General features: G+C 44.6%; 1 protein-coding gene across 2 annotated transcripts in view; it reads right to left on the bottom strand.

Moving 5' to 3' along the window:
* Positions 1–21,308, bottom strand: part of RAPGEF5 (Rap guanine nucleotide exchange factor 5) — a 116,978-nt gene that overhangs the window by 43,952 nt on the left and 51,718 nt on the right. Inside the window, exons 6-7 of one of the 2 annotated variants that reach the window (XM_042816627.1) lie at positions 16,046–16,152; positions 15,638–15,726 (exon numbers count right to left, since the gene is read on the bottom strand). In XM_042816627.1, the coding sequence (XP_042672561.1) occupies positions 15,638–15,726; positions 16,046–16,152 (196 nt within the window). Of the gene's footprint in view, positions 1–15,637; positions 15,727–16,045; positions 16,156–21,308 lie in introns of both variants that reach the window. The other variant, XM_042816628.1, reaches the window with a different exon arrangement.

The following is a 21,308-nucleotide window of genomic DNA, read 5'->3' as shown; positions in this document are numbered from 1 at the left end:
TTTTGTATCCCTGTCATCACCTCCACCTCCAGGCACCCAAAGGGATGCAGTACCCTCCAGTCCAGATCCTCTATGCCACCACGCACAGGCGACACTGAGAGCTGTCATTGCTCTGCAGGAACCTTTCGCTGCCTGTAAGCATCACTGCCCATCCCAGGCAGCGCTCACCAGAAACGTATTGTAAGGGCTGCACCACCTGCCCCTGCAAGCCCCATCATGCCAATGGGTGCGGTAAGGCTCCTGTGCCTTCTCCCAGGTTCACTGGCTCAGTATGCACTTGAGTTTAAAGGGAATGCTAAAATTAGATGAGACATTTGACTTTCAGAAAGTTAATAGAAAGTAATATGTACTTAATCTAATATGTACTTTTCATCTGTGTTGTCCAAAACTCATTGTGTTGAGAAAGAACCAGGTTTCAAGTTCAACATGTCCTTCTCTTTGCTGAGCTGGAAAACCTTCTCTTGGGGAACAGTAACCTTCAGATCTCATATTCTATATAAATACATAAACTGTCATCTCTTCTTGCCGATTCTTTATTTTTGATCTCCAACTTGAGATACTGCCACTTAAATCTTTAAAGTAGTGCCTAACGACAGCTCAAAGGTACACAGCATTTGGACAATATCTAGTCCAGTGGATTGCAGTGACAAGCACAATATAGTAACCACAGTATAAAGGCCAAATGACACTTACAAATGCCACATCTCAAGCTCTGCGGGTCAGTGCAATGCCTTGGATTCAGTTTGCAGAATTATTCTCATAACCACTGCTAGCTGCTTTCCATACCAACTGGAGCACTAGGTCCCTGGAGGGACAGAAATGTACAGATCTGCTCTGTGTATTTTGAAAAGTGTTTAGCAAGAAACTTTGATCCATTATTTTTCCCCTACAAAGAAGCAACGGGAAATTTCTTTGTGCTTCAGCCTGAGGAAGGAGATATAAGAAGAATCTTGTTTGCCCCTGGGACCCAAATTATCATAAATATGCTAAGCAGTGAGCTCCACAACATGTGGCACTAGAGCATGTGCTGCAAACAGTGCACATTGCTGCTGCCTGCCTTCCTTCCTCTCCCCAGTATGTTCCCATGGGATGAAACCCCACAGACGAGTATCATAGCACCCAGAGGGGAGCGGTGGTTTGTCTCCCCATGTGGTAAATGGGTTCCAAAAAAAACCCATACATGTCATGGTGGTGGTGGTGAAACACGCTGCATTAATTGTAGACTTACATACACTATATATATGTGCCTAAACCATGAACCTGAAATTGCACTTGGTATGCTGAGACACCCAAATCATTCCAGTGACTGGTTAACATGTAATTAAAGACAGCATTTCTCCTTTGATCACTGACAATTACAATACAAGACAGCATGTTTTTCAATATCTAAAAACTTCAAACCAAAGGGTTTGTCAGTACAACCTTGTCCTGACAGCAGAATGAAAAAGAAAGAAAAGGTTCCTGCCTGCACTCCTTAAAGATCATACAGGGCTGAGACAAAAGCCAAACAGATGTTATCCGTCATTCAGCTGCTTGTGAGCATCATAATACTTTCATGGTTGTTTTATTCCCAGCAGCAAAAAAGGTGCTGCTGTGCAGTAACCTCTGGCTGTTTGCAAATATGGTCATTGAGTGTTGCACTTATAAAAAAGAACATCTTTATTTCCATAAGTTTCAAATAATTTGTCTCATTGGGGAGTTCAGCATTAGGTCTTTGACTCAGCTGTACCATAATTACTCAGGGATTTTATTTGATGGCTTTGCTTATTTCAGTGAAATAAATCTGGAATATTAAGCAATTACCGGATGAAAGCCTAGTAGGATCATTTTCTAAAGGTAACTACTCAATTTTGTCATTATTTTAGAATTTGTTTGTGTGCTACTGCATTATTTAATTACAAAAACTACTCTAAGAAAACAATTCTGGGATAAATACAACTTTGCACTTGGAAAAGAAAAAAAAAGAGCTGTACTTACCAGTCTTAACTAGGCCCTGTATCTTTCACGCATAACCTGTGAAACATCTAACAAGAGATACAGTCTGTACCCTGTAGAAATCGTTTGGTCAGTATCCTGCTTCACTCACCCTGCCAGCTGCTCTATGGACTTCCATGGGGCACAAAGGAATTTCTTTGGCTTAGATGAAAACTGTGCCTTCCTGGGCTCAGGGTCTGTATTTCACCAGCACACACCCGGCAGTGATTAGTGCTCAGTGCCATCTCCCGTTTCTACAGCTTGTCAATCCAAGGTATCATGCATGGGACACCAGAGCATTTGGCCTCCTGCCAGAGAGCCAAAGCCATCAAATTTATCAAGTTAGATAGCAAACCCAGTGTAAAGTCCCTTTTGCTTTCAAAATTCTAAACCATTTTCAAATCAAACAGGCCAACAGTGGCGCAGTTTCTACAACAACTTTACTACTATCAATATAATAAAGTTATCATCTTTTCCTTCAGAATTCCTTGTTTTCTCCTGTTCCTTATGGGAATACCATTCACAGAACTGGGCTGTCTGCCCAACTGCCTGGCAGCCTTGCTTTCCTTTGCCCCTGGAATTTTCAAATCTGTTGGCAAATTTCAAACAAATTTGAGGCAGAGGCTGCAAATTCTCAAATATACTGTGCTTCTGCAAGTAATGAAAGTAAGTGCATGTGCAGTAATTTGCAGAGACACATTACTCTCTCATTCAAGAAAAGGCTGCACACATGCAAAGATATGTTTTCAGACATAAACCAGCTCAGCCAGAAGAGACAAAGCCAGAGCACCTCGAGCTGCTCTTGGCAGGACTGTTCCTTAGACCAAAATATACCATCTCCAACATTAGGACTAGCAGCATCACCAAGATATATTCCGTGCTTAAAATTCTGCAAACTATATCCACAACCAGTTCCTCTAACAAGGAGTCTTGCTGCTGCTGTTCTCATCTCTGCTGCACCACACTGCTTTGCAGTGTCCTGGCAGAGCACAGGGATTTTCTGGGCAGAGCACTGCCTATTACTTTATGCTTGCACAGCACTAACCAAGGGCTCTGAGGCTGCTGAATGCCCTAACACGGAAAATGACAACTCACAATGTCTTTCTGCATTTCTTTCTGTTCATTAAACTGCTCTGATTATTCAGTTGTTCATTGAGGCCAATTATAAAAATCTTGTTGTAATTTTTCCTCATATAATTCCTAACCATTCTAGAGAAAATCTATTCTAGAGAAAATGACTATCTCCTACATTCACTGGCCCATGGGCACGGGCTGGTAGCCTATAGCTTCTTTCAGCTCACATACCAGTGAGTGTGCATTTAATTTTAATAAGAGTCCCTCTAGGAGAAGGTAGCAAGGCATCTTAAAGGAAGGCTCTGAGGATTACATGTAACTCTTCAGCTGGCTAAGTACCTGCTATATAAGAGCATATATTTAAAAGCACTTTTCCAAATCGGCTTTTAGAAACACATCAGCAACTACAGCAAATATACAGGAGTCGGAATCAATTCTACTAGGAGCGGCTGTTTCAAAGACAAAGCAGCCCACATCCCAAAAGGACAATGAAGTACAATGTGCAAGCTCATTTAATCACTGTATCCAATTACATGTAGGAATAAATCATCGCACACATGCCTATGTCTGAATTTTAAAAAGTAAATAAATCATGAATAGTCACACTGAAAGCTGCGAGCCTCTGGATTCACAGATTAGCAGGGGAAGTGGGGCATTTACTTCCCGTTTGAAATGAAAATACCCCAAAACCGCCAAAGCCACCTAATTATTTTAAGAAAAATACAAAAGCTGTCATTTTTCTGTTCAGTTTGAGGCTTGAAAGCACAGATTGACATTCTCTGCAGTCAGATAAACACACTGGAAGTCTTCCAGGTGATGTATTTCACTACCAGTATACTATGCTGGTTGAACAATCTCAGAATGTTCTTCACTTTGAGACACAGACAATCTGCTGATCTGTAACTGTAGGCACTCCAATTGCCTCTCTGCCTCTGAAAATGTTAGCCCTAGATGAAATAACTTCATGATTGTTCTAAGCTACCAGTTCTGCTTTATTTTGATAACCTGAAGTACCTCTACAGCACACAAATGGGCTCGCTTCACACTAACTCTTTTCACAGATACTACAAATCCACAAGCCATACGTTGACAAACGTTGACCTCAATTGAGCTCGTACATGACCTAATAAAGGTCTTCCCCAGCCTCTCTGCCCTGATCGATGCCCGGCACTCCCTTAAGGCACAGAGCTTTGGAAGAGAAGCAGGCTCTCCTGCTAGCTCCGCAAATAACAGGACTTTGGGCAACAGCTCCCTCATCCCATACTTACATGACAGTACTTTCCAGGAGGAACTGAATTCTTACAATTTGTCAGGAAAACCCAATACAGCAGTTTCCTGCAAAGCTAATGGCACTTTCATGCTTTTCAAAGCTTTTAGAAAACTGTTATTAAATATTTATTGCTCTTTGTAATCAAGTATATAGTTCTAACTTCCCAAATTGCATCTTACTAACCTGGATTCCCTGAACAGATTTGCAGTCCTTTAAACTGAGATGTTAAATCAAATGCCCTACGGCCCATCCGCATGTCAAAACCTTCAACTGAATATGAAGATCAGACTCATTAACACCAGCTGAATCTGCATGCACACATCAAAGAAAAAAACACAAAACTGTTTGAAATATTTGCATAAACTCCATAAGCAACTCATAAGATGTGCCAGAAGTTTTGCCTAGGGAGATGGGTCACTAGACTGAAGACTGTAAGAAAATTTGGTTTGCAACCAGTGACACCACACAGATCTCAGGAAAATGCATTTTTGCAGCTTTGCAACAGAAGAAGTATTTGGGGGAGCACTGAAGTTCTGGGGAACAACTGGAGAGTCTCCATGCAAAATGCCCTTTCCTCCTTAACCATACCAGGACTAAGGCCCACAACCCAACAACTGCATATAGGTTCTTTGGGGCTTCTGTCTACCTCAAGCTTCAGGTGGGAAGAGGGCAGGGAAGGAAACTAGGAGCCTGCAGCACACAGCAGGGTGGCAAGGAGATGGAGGAGCACAAGGAGAAGCTGTGGTCATCTTGAGAAGCTAAATATTTTTATTTACTGTAACTGGGGGTTTACATGCTTTGGGATATGCAAAACATCACTGCACTCTTAGTGCTGCTGCAAGAGTTTGAAAGAAAATCCCATGACAACAGAATTCTGATAAATGCTGTTTGTTTGTGGCTGGTTCTTTTTGCTGTTGTTTGTTTGCTTGCTGCTTCCAGCTTGTGGCTGTGCATCCCGTATGCTGTACCAACCGCAACAACAAAAAAAATCCCATAGACAAGGCTTGCATTGGGATGGGAAACAAATCCAACAGAGACCTCATTATTGTATTGATGCTGGGGCTCTGATGTCATGGCTGGGAAAGAGCAAAAACAGTATCTGCATTTCTGTTTGTAGCTGCAACATTTCCTAGAGACCGCTCACACAGCCCTAAATCCTGAGGAGTGGGTAGAGGTTATGGGAAAGAGGGCTGTTGGATCACTGAGGAACAGGAGAAGAAAGGGGGGGGGGAGAAGGAGTGGGGGGAAATGGCATGGAAGGATGCAGGGAACAGATAAAAAAGAAAGAAACTGAAAAAGTAATTAGAATTTGAGGTATACTGGCCTCCAGCCATCCTGGGTCAGACGGCATGATTTCTCCATAATTACACCTCTAATTTCTGCCAATTTGTATTTGCATCAAAACTCAAGTTCATGCAAAGGAATAAAGTCACAGTTGATCCCAAGTGTTGTCATGAGCAAGTGTAAGATTTACATTATTAGCTTCCATCAAAATGAGATCCATCAGAACTGCTACTTTATTTACATTGATCCATTTCTCCCATCCTGCCACCCTCCAATGTCTCTGTCAACGTGTCCTTGAAAACAAGGCAGAACATTTTCACTTCAGAGGCAGAGCACTGCTTGGGGAAGATCCCATGCTGTTTCTGAGCTGAGACAAGGTCATCTCCTGATCTCCGTTCAGCTCAGGAGACTGCATGAGCTGCTGCCACAGCCACCACTCACACAGGTATTTTTCATCTTGTCTGTGAGATGGGACAAGCAATTTACTTCACTGCAGTAACTGATGCTATTCCAAAAAGCTTTCTGCCAGCAGCAACTATAGTCCATGAGGGCTACTGACATGCCATAAGAAACCTTGGGCTGTCAGCAATGTAATTCTATTCCTATTTCAATCTGTGAAACACTTAAAACTGACTTAAAAAACATGAAGGATTGCCTCCAATGCCAACCATGCTGACTCTCCCAAAAGGTGATACACAACCCAACAGATACCCAACTGTATCAAGCCTTCTTTTCTGAAAAAAATGTTGCCATTTAAAGCCTGTCTGTCCATCAAGTGAAATCCGTAAGCTCGTAATGTTTTTGGATTTATACAAAGGGCATTCCAGTTGAATATTTACTTTTTAGACAGGCATCTGAGCTCTTGCAAAACTATTCCCACTACAATCATCTATTCCTATATCCAATAGCTGAGCTTCTGACTTGCCCACTGAAATCAAAATCCAGCAAGACCACGTTAACCACAAGAGAATCCCAGCTAACCACAGCCAGCAAAGTGCAAATGTGGCTGTGAGTTGCTGTTGCCACAGCTGTTCTTCTCCTTTCTTAAAGTCAGACATGGTAGAGAAAGCAGCATCCAGAGGTACAGCCAAGCTCCACTGCACGATAACCCAGAGCATGCTGCAAATGTTAGTAATAGAGGGCATGACGGGTAGCTTAGTAAGGTAACTATAATCACAGTTTGGCTGCAGTCAAAAGCAGCCCTGCCCATGCTCATTAAAAGACTGAAGCTGCTACTTCTGTAACACCATGAGACTGTCTGAGAGGAGGGCGTGCAAAGGAGCATTGTGGGGGAAGGAGGAATTAATAGCGTGAGAGTAAATTTAGTTCACAGGGGGAGAAAGCAGCTTTGAAGAACAGATTTCCTTCAGATTTTTCATCCAGAACCTCAAAGCACAGGTCCTGCATCTACAGTGGCTCCAGCTCCCACCCTGTGGGCGAGGAATGAACACGCTCTTTATATTCCTCAGAAATTGTGAATCTCACAAAAAAATCATTGTATTGTAGCAACACTGAGCACTGGAAACACTGCAATTCAGGCCCTGAAGACAGTGCACGATCTGTGTTCTTGGACTCAATGATGTAGCAATTATTTCAAGATAGTTTTATATTTTCAGCGTTGCTACATGAAAACTCTCCCACTGTGCAAACTTCTTTCCCCAGAAATCGTTCAGAGAACCATACCCACGATTCACAACATAACAGACAGGCAGCTTTTGGGAAGGAGTGCTTTGCTCTATTCTGCAAACAAGTTCACTCCTTAGCAGCCACAGCAGAGTGCTAACAGTGTGACAGGAGTCATTAACAACAAACAGCCCCACTTAGGGCAGCAGGTGGTGAACTGCTGCGCTGTGGAAGACAAATGAAAAAAAGAGAGTATTGCAGACAAGAGTTCAGTTTTTTTAGCAGTCTACAGCAGCAAGAGGCTACAGATCAGAGTTTAATAGTGAAAAGTTCGAAGAAGGAAGGAAAGGAGGACAACACTAAGTGTGAGGATGAGTAAGTACTGAGAAAATATGTGAAGGGCACCATGTGTATGCAAGGCCATATGTGAGGTTGAGAGCATCTAGAAAGTTGTGTCACCTTCACAGCAGGGCTGTCCTATCTCTTCATATATTTCACATTTCGATGTTTAAATCCACTGCTATATGGAAATGGAGTCCAAGCTGACAGGAAGCCAACACAAGCACAGTTCAGACTCATTTCAGCATCTGGGTACCTTTCTGCATTATACCAACATCAACGTTGACTTTCTTGGCTTTGATAATCTTACTACTGACTACATCATGACGCCATCTCTTCTGCTTCTGTTTTGCCTAGAGGATGAGGCTCCAATCCCCTTCAGCTGACAGGGTTTCAGCAAGCTGCTGGCATTCCATATCATCGAAAGGAACAAATTTAACCTCACTCACTTTCTGCTCTTTGCTGAGTAGGAAATGCAGCCTACATGTGTATATGAGCATGCCACAGAGAAAGGAGGACAACGTTGCTTTATGCTCACTGCTCACTGTGTGCTCAACAGAGCTGAACTCCACTCTGTATCTGCAAGATGCAACACCGACTGCAATGGAAGGGATCTGGTACACTTTGTCCCCAAATTTGTAGCTGTCAAACTGGGTAGACCTCCTGTACAGCATTTAAGGCAGACAGGGACCCAACCCAAGTGGCTGGCATACTTCTAAGATGAAAAAAGGTTATCAAAACAAATCACATTATCTATAAAGCACATCTTCATAGCAAGTAATTTCACACTATTCTTTCATAATGTCTCCTTATCACTTTTGCACACAGCAAGACGTGACAATTAGTCACTAAGAATGTTATGATCTAATTGACTAATATTTGGTGGGTAGCTTTTTCCTCTGCAAATTTGACTCAAAGCATGAAAAATACCCTCCTGTCAAAGTTACTCTTGCACAAGGCATAAAATGTTTATTTATGGTGCCTGAGATGTCAGGGTGCCAAAATGTACCTACTTGCTCCTAAGCAAACTGAAATCATGGGCCTTGTGGCTCATCCCATGGGGTGAGCTCACCTCGTGAGAAGTGTTTGAGGTGATGAACTGAAAAAATACCACCAGTATCTTTGGAAAGAGCCCTGAGCACTGACACAACAGGACATTCGTGGTTCCTGTGCTGACATCAGGAAACCTGCAGCAGGAACACTGGGTTCATGAGAACACAGCAGCGCCTGCCCACAGTACCATGGACAGGACATATTCCTGGAGGAGCAGGGAACTGACTTGAGCTCCCCAGCCACTGGGTTCAATGGTGCAGCATCCAGGAGCAGCATTTATCATTCTCTGCCTTTCCAAGAAATTGCCCTAAACTAATGCATGAAGGCAAAAACACCCACAAAACCTTCTCAGGCTTTGCATCCTCATTTCGCAGAAATAACTGTCTGAGCTCCTGCCAGGAGACAGTATCACAGACACATTCCGCTTGCTGGCATTTCCTATTAGCTTAGGCACCACAGCGTGTGACATGCTGTCTGTAGTGAATCCCAGACGTGGCACTCCTTCTGCAGGCTGATTCAGCTCACTAATGTGACAGAAAATAATACCAGCAAAGGAGAAAAACAGTTTCCTACTAAGAAAGATAGATCTACTTGGCACAAGGTCAAACCAAGTGTATCGGGGAGAAGGGCTACATGGCGCTGAACAGGACAACCAATGGAGGCTGTTGCCATCTCAGCAGAAGCCAGCGCCTGATCTCTACCTAACCCCAGGCTCCCACTCTCCTCGTCCCTGCTCTAGGCACCATGGGGCCGTTGGCAAAGCCATTCAGCATACTGCTACCAGCTGAGCAGCTAACTTGTGCAGTTGTCCCAACTGAAGAAAACAGAGCCTTATCACACATACAATTTAGAACCTGATTAACTGTTTGCAAACTGCAGCATGCTGCATACAGTGCATTGTCAGATCAAGGATCCTCACAAAACAGAATCAGGTCTTGGTCAACGTCCAACAGAGTATGCCCAGAGGAAGAAAAACAAAACAAACACCAAGATGACTTCCTCCCTCCTTTATACCATACTAACTTCCAATAATTGGCAGTGTAGATTTCCCAAACTGGAAGTTACACCCACATCACTGCAGTGATGGAATTCTTGCCAGGATTACAGCCAATTTGTCTTTAAGTCCTTCCAAACTTTGGTTTCCACAAAATGCTCACAAAATTGAGTCTCACTGTTTAGCTGTACATTGTATATAATATTTTCTAGAACATATTTTCTAGTTCTAAAACCAATAATGTCGCTATGTTACAAAGCACTTCCTACATATAACAAATAATGAATAATCTTTCCATATACACCTTCCCCAGATAATTCACGGTCTTACAGACTGCACCACATCCCTTCTTTACAGATATTGCTTTCCTATGCTGAACAGCCCTAGACTATTTAGTCTCAGATCTATTTAATCTATAGTTGTAATCAACCTTGTTGCCCTTTTCGTGCTTTTTCTAGTTCATTTATAACCCTTCTGAGCCACATAGAAGAAGGAGCCATAGTATATATCTATATTACACAGTTATACAATGATGTAACTATAGTTCTTGCTCATCTTCTTTCCTAACTGTCCCAAATATCATTTTCCTTTTTAATCAGTGCTGAACAAAATTTTCCAAGAACTATTTACACCGTCTCCAAAGACCTAATTTCTGCACGATATTTGCTAATTCAGCATCTCCACTGAATATGTATAACAAGGATCCATTTTTCTCCATGTTAGGGAATTCATTACTTTGCATTTACCAAAGTTGGATCTCATCTGCAAATTCATCACCCAGTTGTGCAAATTTTTGCTCCTTTTATCTTTCTTCAGCCACAAGGTTGGCTTGAGGGGGCCTGCTTCCAGCTCATATTCCCAGTCCCAACTGCCAAACTTTTATTCCTTTCATAAGGCTATTTTTGTGTTGGACCAGCTTCCTGATCTGACCTACCTTGCGCAGACCCCCAGCAATTCCAGTCAGTAGGATGGCAGGACGTGACCACACAGAGGCAGAGATAACAGGGTGTATAGGAACCTTGCATGGCCACTGGAGATGAAGCAATGGCTTCACTTATCATGAAATTTTCAAACAGTATTATCAGCACATTCTGTTACCTCTGTCTCAACCCACACTCAGCAGCATCCCAGTCTTCTCTGGCAGCTTCTCTCCATTTTGACTGTTGACAATCCACTATAATTTTCCTTTCTCTTGGCACTATATTCCTGTATGCCTTTCTTCCTACTGCTTTTACTGTAATGCTATGAATCTCCCAGCACAAAGTCAAAATTTGAGGATGCAGTTTTGCACGCTATTCCAACTCTTGCAAGCAATCATGGCTGCTAGAAGAATAGGTCCCTCTGTCCTCTGTCCTGCTGTCCCCCCATTTCCCACTCTGTGCTACCCTGTCTCCCCTGGGACAGGGACAAAGTTTGTGCTTAAGTAAACTGATCAGTCTTAACACTATCAAAAATTTAGTATTTCTTGGGCCACTGCCAACCAAGACCAGTTCCCTGCTCAGAGCAAGCACAAAATGACACAGCAGTCCGGACCAGCACAGCAGGACCAGTGCAACCACAGTAATGGGCTGGGGAAAGCTGAGCAGCCGCCTTCAATCTCAGTGCCAGCTTACGCTGGAATAATGCATCCATAAAATGACAATCTTACTGCCTAGACGCTCCCCAAATAGAATCATTTCTTTTAATTGGCATCACATTTTCAACCTTCCTCTACCACGGAAGCTGATTTATATGATAGATTATATGGCACTATTAGGAGTTCAGCAATTTCATATCTCAGTTCCTTTAGAAGTCTTTGGGGAGTAACATCTGATCCTGGTGATTTGTAACTATTCATTTTATTGATTTATTCTAAACCTACTTCTACTGACACTTCAATATGAGAAAGCTTAGACTCATTGCGCATGAAGAAACAGACCTGTGCAAAAAACTCCTCATGTCCCTGCACAGTGAGCACTGAGACAAATGATTATTTTAGCTTTTCTGCTATTGTCACACCAGCGTTGCTCCATGCATACAAACTCTGCTAAAGCCTTATTCCTCAGTGTGGGGCATGGCACCAACATGCACTTAGTCTACTCAGTTCATCAACTTTTCCCAGGACTTTGTGTTTACAGTGTTGGTCAGAATGATGACAAAAAGCATTTCAGTATGGACAAGCAGCAGAAGATAGGACTAGCGGGTATTGACTCTCTCCATTCTAAAGGCTGGAAAATAGGACCGCAAAGTGTTAGGTAAATATTTGCTCCCCTTGATATCAGACTCTATGAATCAGACATAACCATGTTCACTTTGTGGCCATCACCTGAGCATGCTTTTAACACGTTTTATTCATCGGGAACAAAGCACAGTGAGCAAGAATCCTAACAGCATTCTTTGCAACAAAGAAACAACATCAAAAAGTAATCAGATCTTTTTTTTTGTTTCTTCTTTTTTCTTGGATTATTAAACAAAATTCAATGCCTAGGAGAAGCAGAGGTATATCCTTTTCTGGCATCACCATTCAGCAGCCCTCTTTGAGTGCATCCGCTCACACAGGACAGCACAGCTCTCCTCTTAGAGGTACACACAGCTTCTCAGTGGGCGCCACCACCTCACACCAAAGCCCTATCTTTGGTGCAAGTGCAGGAAGAGAAGGAATTAAACAAAAGTACCCTCTACTTAAGTAGCACTTACAGTCCAAATAGACATGGTCTGAGGGTACCTCCTTCCCTGATGCAAGGGTATGATCCAAAAGCTAAAACTACCAGCATGTATGAGGGGAGAATTCTCACTAATCCCAGAACCATTCATTCACAGTCCCAGATACAATGACACAGCGTGGAACAAATGTCGCTAGTCCTTCATTTTCCAATTTTAAAGATATACAGACCACATCTACACCTTTACACATCTATTTTAGACAGGTCATGAGAATTCATCTTCTTTTTCTGTCCCATCAATCGTTACTCAAGCATTCATCACAGAGTTGTGAAATATCCTAAATTGGAGGAGACCCACAAGGGTGATCTGCCATCCTAATTTCCGTGGAAGCCTGTGGGTGTGATGACCATTGTGTCATTCCAGAGGTGGTCAAACACTGAATGCTGTCACTGTGAGGCAAGAGGTATGCTCAAACAGCAACCAGCCAGAGGATACTCAAAGAACAGACCAAAAATAGCATCCAAGGAAGGAAATGTTTCTCACATCCAGGTTAGAAAAGCTTTTGCAGAAGAGAAAAACTTACCTGAAAGAAATACTGCAGTCAACGGGATGGCTTTCAAGATCCTGAGACGCTAAGATTTGGCTTCTTGGAGATTACTCATTCAAATCCTGATCCTCAATGAGGATTAGCCAGGAGGCATGCCTAGCATTTTCTGCCTAGTTATTGACTTATTTCAGGGGCCTCACTGTTCAATTCTTAAACTGTGCAAGCAGCAGGCACCCCAGTGACTCCAACAATCATAGAGATTATTCAAAAAAGTTGACAGTTATAGAAATGGAAGAATTTCCAACCATGTCACAGCAGGAAACAAAAGGAATGGTTTTCTTGGGAGGTGGTATGTGACAGGCCACAGCAACCTAACAAAAAAAAAACTCCTTTTGAGATAGAAGGCTGTAAGGATTGTTAGTAGCAAGTCCCCATTTACGATGCTGCCATGAGAGCTCACATGTATTACTAATAAAGTCATTACCAAAAACTCCTGTAATTAAACAGTTATTAAGTACGGCAGCTTGAAGAGTATTGCAAAACTCAGACTTTCAAGACATCTTTGCCACAAAAGACATCTGAACTACAGGATAATTCAGGTATGCACATGGTAATGTCTCCTTTAGCATCCTTAGCTGCTGTAACAGCGCTCAGTCATATCAGAGACACTGGGACTCCTCAGGATGGCTGGAAGTGTCCCCAACTCTCTATCACAGCAGATGCTCTGAGAGCAGAATGCTTCAGGTATCTTACTATGGGATTAGCAGCAAATGCAGAGTGCTGTGAGGCCTGGGCTAGGCACTAGTTGACTTATTGAAGAGCCCCAGGGCCTTCCTTTATTCTCAGAGCTACAAACTCTTCTGTCTGGGACTAGAGAATGTCTGGATCTGACACCATTCAGCCATGTCAATGGTTAGGAAGTGGTACTCCATGGCCACTCTAGCCCCAAGAGAATGCAGATGTTCTCTGTAACAACCACTGAGGGCTGTAATTATGATTTGTTATAGAAAAGGCAAGAAAACATGTGAAATGTCCCTTACTGTGAATCCATGCCAAGGATCAAACAGAACAACAGCTCCTGTGCATGAGGATATTTAACAAATACTCTTTCCAAATCACATTTCAGATAAGCAAACCAGGTGGGGGCTGCAGGGAAAACAGGAGGCTGAAGAAGTCATCCTGGAACTGAAAAACCAGCAGCAGGAGCAGCAGCAGCTGGGTACATCATTTTCCTTTTCTGTTCCACTAAGCTATGTCTGCAAAGACACAAACCTGAGGGGCCTTCCAACTCTACCATTCTCTACGATGGGCCAGAATGAGCTACTTTAACCACAGCTATTTTGTTTGAGCCCCGGGACCCAGTGAGCCCTGGTCACAAAGCAGAGCAAATTGTTTCTTTCTCAGAGGAGATGCAGTAAGGCAAGATAGGTGAGGAGACTCCAATCTACCTCTAAATACTTAAAACTAAGTATTTAAAAAACCAGTCAAGCAGTGGCTTTAGCACTGGTTTTGATGGCAGTTTACCAGCCCCTCTCTGTAACAATAAGAACAGGCTTAAGAACTGCCTCCTGCTGACAGGAAGAGACCAAACAGGGGAAGAACAGAAAAGATAATACAGGTGAGAATGTATTTAGCACCTAATGCTTTGTGTAAGGAGTTCTTTGTACTTAAAAACACTGAAATACAATGCATAACGCTAGTGAAAGTCTCACTGTTTTTCAGCAAGATTATGAGCTTATAAAAAATAGCTGAGGCAGTCTCTAAGGGCGGGTCACTGATGTCTCTCAGTCTGCAGGCAATAAACATTCATGGGGAAACTTATTCTGGATCTAACATTTGATCTTAAGGGCCAGCTAAGGACCCTCCCTACACAGCCTATAGAACCAGAGAGACATCATCCACAGAAGCAAAACAATCACAGCCTCCCTCTGCACTAAATATTAATGTCTAGGCAGACAAAAGCAGCACCACGAATACCATCATAATACCACTACCAGACACTCCATATATTTCTTCAGGGCATTCATGCATCTTCGCTAGGAAGATGCCCATTGTCCCACGTTAAACTAATGACTTGTTCCAAGAACCCAATCCTGGCACTCCTCTGGGAATCACAGATGTTATTTATATTTGCAGTCACTTAAAAGGATTAAAGTCTGTTTATTCTCAGTAATCCCATTTGTAGAGAGAGACATATGCAGGCACCAGGAGCATGCATGTGAACCCTGTTGAGGAGCAACAGAACGCCAGGCTCCATGCACAGTCAGTGCCTCTCTCGGATCCTTGGGATGTGGGACCTGGGGAGCTCTCGGCAGCCCCTCCACTTTCATTAAGCTCTATAGGAATTGCAGGCACTCCTGATGAACTACTACAGGAGCTCCTGTGACAGCGAGCCATGCATGGAGCCAGGAGATCCCACTGAAAATTAAACTGCATGTCAAGTAGCCCGATCAATATAATCATTGCTCCGGGCTGGAACAAATTGCAATGTCTGGTTGAAGACACATAAGTACAGCATCAGCTCCACAGCGTTAGGAGGAAATTTATAAGCCGCACTTGAAGAGCGCGCCGAAGCGGTGGCAAATCGAGCGGCAGCGCGGAGGCTGAAGCCGAGTGCCGGGCTGTGACGGAGGCTTCAGGCCCGGGGACGGCACCCGCTCCACTCCGCACGAAGTTGCCTCCCGGCTGCCTGCGCCCCGAGGCCTCGTGCCGCACGTTCTCGTTTTGCTCGCCCCGTGCCAGCGTCGGGAAGCGGCCGGCTTCCAGTCGGTGTACCCGCATCGCCCCCCGCCCCCTCTCGGCCGCCCGGGACCCCGCTGCCGGGCGCGCTTCTTACCCGTCTCTTTGTCCTGGGCGGCTTCCAGGTGCAGGTCGCTCAGGAGATGCTCTAAAATCTTCTCCGGCGTCCCCGACACCACCACGTACCTGTCGGAAAGCAGAGAATCCCCGGAGTCATCTTCCGTGGAGGACTGCGAGCGGCTGCTCCACTCGTCTTCCTCGTCCTCCTCGTCGATGTACTTGAAGTACGGCACGTCGAAGGTGGGCAGCGGCCGCTCCGCAGCCAGCGTCTCGGGCACCCGCGCCCGGCCGCTCCCCATGGCTCCAGGCTCAGCGCTGCCGCCCCTACGCGCGCCCCCCGAGGGCCATCGCCCTGCCGGGGCCGCAGCCCCGCCCGGGAGCCGCCGCCGCCGCCTCGCACAGCGCCCGGCCCGGCCCCGCGCAGCCCCGAGCCGCGGTGCCTTACCTCCCGCGCCGCTCGGGGGCCGGGCTGCGTGACCACACCTTCCGCAGCACCAGTGCGGGGCCGGCCTCCTCCCGCGGCCGCTCGCGGCCGCCTCCATCGTCCGCTTGCTGCTAGACAGACAGACAGACAGACAGTCGTCAGTAGCCGCTCCGCGAGCAGTTCCCGGCCCCCAGCCCGGGATAACGCTCAACGTTAAGTGTGAACGTGGCCAGCGCTCCCCAGAGCTCCGCCGATAGCTTACGGCTGATGTGCGCTCTATAGAGCTCCGCTTCCGCAGTTAAACAAAGGCAGTAAGCCGTTGGGGTAGGCACTCAATGAAAGCATCTGGTGGAAATGTTTTGTGCGTAGATTTCCCTTCCCTTGCGACAACTTTTGAACTCGGGCAGCACGCCGGCACGGAGAGCGGAGCGCGGCGGCAGCCTCCACCAGAGCCCGAGCTGCGCTGCGGTGTGCGGCCGTGCCGGCACATCCCGCAACCCGAGCGCTGCCGCAGCGCAGGAGCCGAACCCCGGGACAGGCGGTGTCTGAGCCCCGGCTCTGCCCTGCTTTAGTCTGAGTGTTCAGCGTCAGACAAACATTCCGATTCTTTGATTTCTGCTAAGAGCCGGTCGGTCTAACTGCTGGCATGCTCCAAGACGCAGCCCTGCCCTGGACAAGTTTTTTCTCTCTGCAAACAACGTGTAGGATTGATCTGTGAAGTATCTGCAAGGGCGGGCATGCAGGTACCACACCACTTAACATCAAATCCTCACTGTAAGGCTCCCAAAGGACATCAGTGAGGAGCCACACTGCAAGAATACTGAAGCATAACTGCAATCTTCTGTCTCACAGCCACGGGTTGGTGCTACCTGCATGCACAGAAAGCTGCACTGAGAGAAGCAGCAGAAGAGAAAGAACCCATGAGCAAGAACCAGGCACAGCATTACCACTGCTCAGTAGCAGGGAAGTTTATACACATGCATCCACTTCTCTGTCTCTGGCATCCTTTGAGCCCTGATACTCATTCCCTGTGCTCACTAACACTGTGATCTGCAGCATGAATGGGGTGTGCGTGTGCTTACACATCTATTTCACACAGATGGAAATGGCCTTTAAGCTCAACAACAGACATGACACACGTGAGCAGTGAGTGAGCATTGAGCACCATGAGAGAGAAGGCTCTGCTGCACTGAGCAGTGGCTGTTCCAGAGGGCAGTGCTCCTGCTACAGCATCCCACAGGCAGCATCAAGCCCAAAAAGCCTTTGGATAACTGTATGCAAATTCACTGTGTGCAGCACCCCAGTGGGGAGATTCTCACACAGCACTTCTTTTTGTCCTTGCCCTTTTCATCAATTGTCAGGGAAGAATAACAAGCAACCTATTGTATCAGGAATCATTATTTCCACAAAGTCGTGAGGAGGAGCAGAGAATTTCTTCATTTTGATCTCCTCTGTTGTAAATAATTTCACTCGAGGAGAGCAATTATTGCTTCATTACAATCCCACTTATATACAACATAACTCTGTGTTCAGCCAGACCCTTTAATCACACCACAAGCAACAACAATTAACCTGCACAAAGGAAAACCCAGAGACAAGTGCTGTGGATTCTCCCACTGTTCACAAGTTCTGATTTCACGACAGATATTATTCTAAAATGACACAAAGGCACGCTCCATTTCTTGGAATCCTGAACAGTCTGTGAAATAATTAATCTCTCTGGCAGCCAGTCAGGCTGCTCTCAGTGCACTCCATCCAGTGGTGGATGAGGACAGGGCCTCCAGGTGACAGCAGCATGTGCTGAGGAGCAGGGTAGCCCCCAGCTGAGCCTTACAAGCCAGCATGCTGACTGCAGTGACATTTCCACAACGCTGACAATGAACTAGACCTCCCAGCACTTGTTCAGACCATTACACAGCCCTCACTAGGGTACCCTGCACAAACCACACACGGCTCAGCGCTGCCACTGCTCCCACCACATCAACAGAACAGTATCTCACGCTCAGGTGGGTGACGTTGCCCCTCAGCCTGCAGCCTCCTGTGCTGCCTGCTTGACCCTTTCCTTTGGATTTGTGCACTTGTAGGGGCACGACAATACCCAAATGTGGCCTCGAGCAAACCACTTGCCCAGACTCTTCATGCCTCAGCTGCCTCTTCAAAAGCACCGCTCACTCCCACGCTACACAAGTGCTAGGAATGTTTTTTCCACATTTATTACGGCTTTTAATGAATCCTCTCATCTCCTGATAGCTGATCACGACACTATCAACCTCTATGCCATTTCCCAGCAGGCGTTCCAAGCCAGCAGCATGGCCCTCTGTACTTGGCAGCCTTTTGGCCAATATTATGGTCAAGTTTCCACCACTCCCACCTATCTTTCTCCTACTGAGATAAGCTATTTTATCTCCCAAGCAATATATTTTAACAGCAGACAAGCACTGCCTTTTTTTTTCAGTGTGAAAGTAGGCCTGGGGAGGTATAAATATTTATATGCTTACTGGAACAAAACATGGAGCTCCTTGCTTAGCGGGCCTTAACTTGTGTAGGTTATGCTTCACATGAGCAGGAATATGCCCATCTGAGTTATTGCTGGAGCAGAAGGAAGCAGAGGTATCTGTGCTAGTGCTGTGCATAGCCCCGGTGTGTCAGCAGCTTTGTTACAGAGGACAGCTGCATACCCTGAGAATACCCCGAGTTGGAAGGAACCCATAAGGATCAAGTCCAGCTCCAGGCTCCACACAGCACCACCCAAAACCCAAACTATATGTCTGAGGACATTGTCCAGATGCTCCTTGAACACCGTTGGCTTAGGGCTATGCCCACTCCCCTGGGCAACCTGTTCCATGCCTACCACCCTCTGGTGCAGAACCTTTTCCTAACCCTCAACCTGACCCTGTCCTCTTGCGCTTGGTTTCTGCACTTTCTGCAACTGGCATGAAAGAACTCAACTTCCAGTCAAAGCAGCCAATAAATCTGATATCAGCCAGGGACATTTCCATGTCACTTGAATTCCTTGTTTTGGACCTAACTGAACTAATTGAAATGGAAACTGTACACAGAACGTGCTGCCTGCTAGCTCCTGGAAACATCCACAGCTGGAAACGGAGCTGAAAAGCTCTGTGTGACCCAGAACTCTTGGCAGCCCATTTCTTCCTAAAAAGAACAGTGCTCTGCAAAGGACATGGAATACTGTGTCTTTCCCAGGACAGGTTATCTGTACATTGCTATAGACATCAGTGAAGCACTTGTAACGTGGAAACACCACTAGCTAGCAATGCTCTTCCCAATGACAGAACTTTTCTCTACACTTTCTTTTCAAAAAAGGGAGCTAGAGCTACCTTGTTATAGACAGGCTCTCACATTACTGATCTCAATGGGTAAAGTAACACAGAAATTAAGAGAGAAGCTGAATAAAGGCATCTACAAACAGAGCACCGAAAAGCCAGCTCACATACCATTTTCTTGCTGCCAAACAACTGAGCAAAGGCAAAAAGGAGAATCCTTGAGCAACACACAACAAAGCAAATCTTATAGAGGCTATCTACTTCAAAATCACATTAAATAACAAGGAAATTGCCTTCTCTAGGAGCTATGGAGCGCAAGAACATTTTGTTTTCATAGCACAGTTTGGTATAACTGACTCAACACAATCAGATAATGCTGATCACATCTGCCTCTGTTTTGTGTTGTGTTTTGTGTTGTCATCCTTGAGCAATGGGGAAAACACACAGAGGATTCCCAGGACCATTCGTGTCTCAAAGAGTGGGACCCCTGCCCTGCTCAGGGAACCCACGGAACATCCCTGCATCCAAATCTGGGGGTATAAGGAAATATTTCTCTGTGAGAAGTGTGAAATTCAAAGCTGGAGGCTGGAAGGCACTTGGAAACATAAGGGTAAAGGAGGGCCCAGTGATGTGCAGGGAAGCTGCTCCAATAGGTGGAAAAGCAGGACAAGAGACACCAAGTAACAAGATCCTCATTGCAGAAGTCTGATAGTTTTCTTGAACAGATATATTTTTGCTCGGATGTTGCATGGATTTTTATGAAGATGAAAAAAAAAAAAAAAAAAAAAAAAAAAAAAAAAAGCCACAAAGACTGACCCCGGAGGGATTTTAAATCCCATTTCAGAAGTAGAAGGGTACAGGAGCTTTTTAGAGAAACCACTGTCAGATATTTTTTAACATAGCAAAACAGAGTTTACATCTAACCTTATTCTTAGCAGCCTCTCAACCACATTAGCTCTATTTTTCATTAAAAACTGAGGCAGACACCTTTTGGAACAAGCAGATAAGATTTGACAAGCTCACACACAACCAAAGATGGATGTTCATAGTGTGAGGTGTTTACAAATGCTAGTAGTAGACAGTGAGATTAGTCCTAGCTATAAAATACATATTTGTATTACACATGTGGCAGAAAGCAGGAAAAGTAAAGCATCCTATTAGCAGCTTCCCCTATAAGCGACAACATCTATCAAAGATTAAAGATGATTACTTGCTTATACCTTGCTATGTTTTTACTTGGAATCCGTAAGCAGATTTAGATTTCAAGTCACCTACGTAGACATACACATACCAAAAAATGGACCTGTTCTTTACAGGATATCCCCTCGTTTTCTGACAAGAAACTGGAAATGAATACATCACAATTGAAGTGGAGACTGACTGCAGTATCTCTGATCTCTGTGGATAATACATCTCAGAATGTGTTGCCATATTTCACTGAGTTTTGAGAGAGACCAATATCTACATTAACAGGCTCAAGTCACTTTCAACTGCAGCAGGAGAAAAGCATTTCAAAGTCACCAGCACAACTGACCTGAGCTACGGAAGGAGACTGGTAAATATTCTTTTATTCTAGAAAGACAGAAATAAAAAAAAAAAATGTTACTATTCTACCTCAACTTACAATTGTAGCACAAAACATTTTCAATGGAACTGCCTATTTTGTAGCCAGTTGCATGTCTACCACTTTTTCCAAATTTCAAGGGAAAAATTACTCTACTGAACAGCAGGATGATCAAAAGCAGCTTTTCTTGTGGCAATTTTTAAGAATAATAAGAATAAAAAAATACTCTCAAAAGGTTATGCTATTTTATTTCCACAAAGCACAGCCTGTAGAACATTTTATTGTTTTTCTCATTGCATGAACTTTTCTCCAATTCTTCTTGGTACTCAGATATTTCTATTTCTCTGTCTACCATTTAAATCTACTTGTAATAGCTATGTGCTAATCCAGAGAATACTGGGAGAAACAGATATCCACTAATGAAAAATTCAAATGG

Source organism: Centrocercus urophasianus, unplaced genomic scaffold, assembly GCF_019232065.1.
Source record: "Centrocercus urophasianus isolate 14NV4802_14NV808 unplaced genomic scaffold, USGS_Curo_1.0 seq_16, whole genome shotgun sequence".
Taxonomy (NCBI): domain Eukaryota; kingdom Metazoa; phylum Chordata; class Aves; order Galliformes; family Phasianidae; genus Centrocercus; species Centrocercus urophasianus.
The sequence above is the reverse complement of the archived record's forward strand: the minus strand, read 5'-3'. Positions and strand labels throughout refer to the sequence as shown.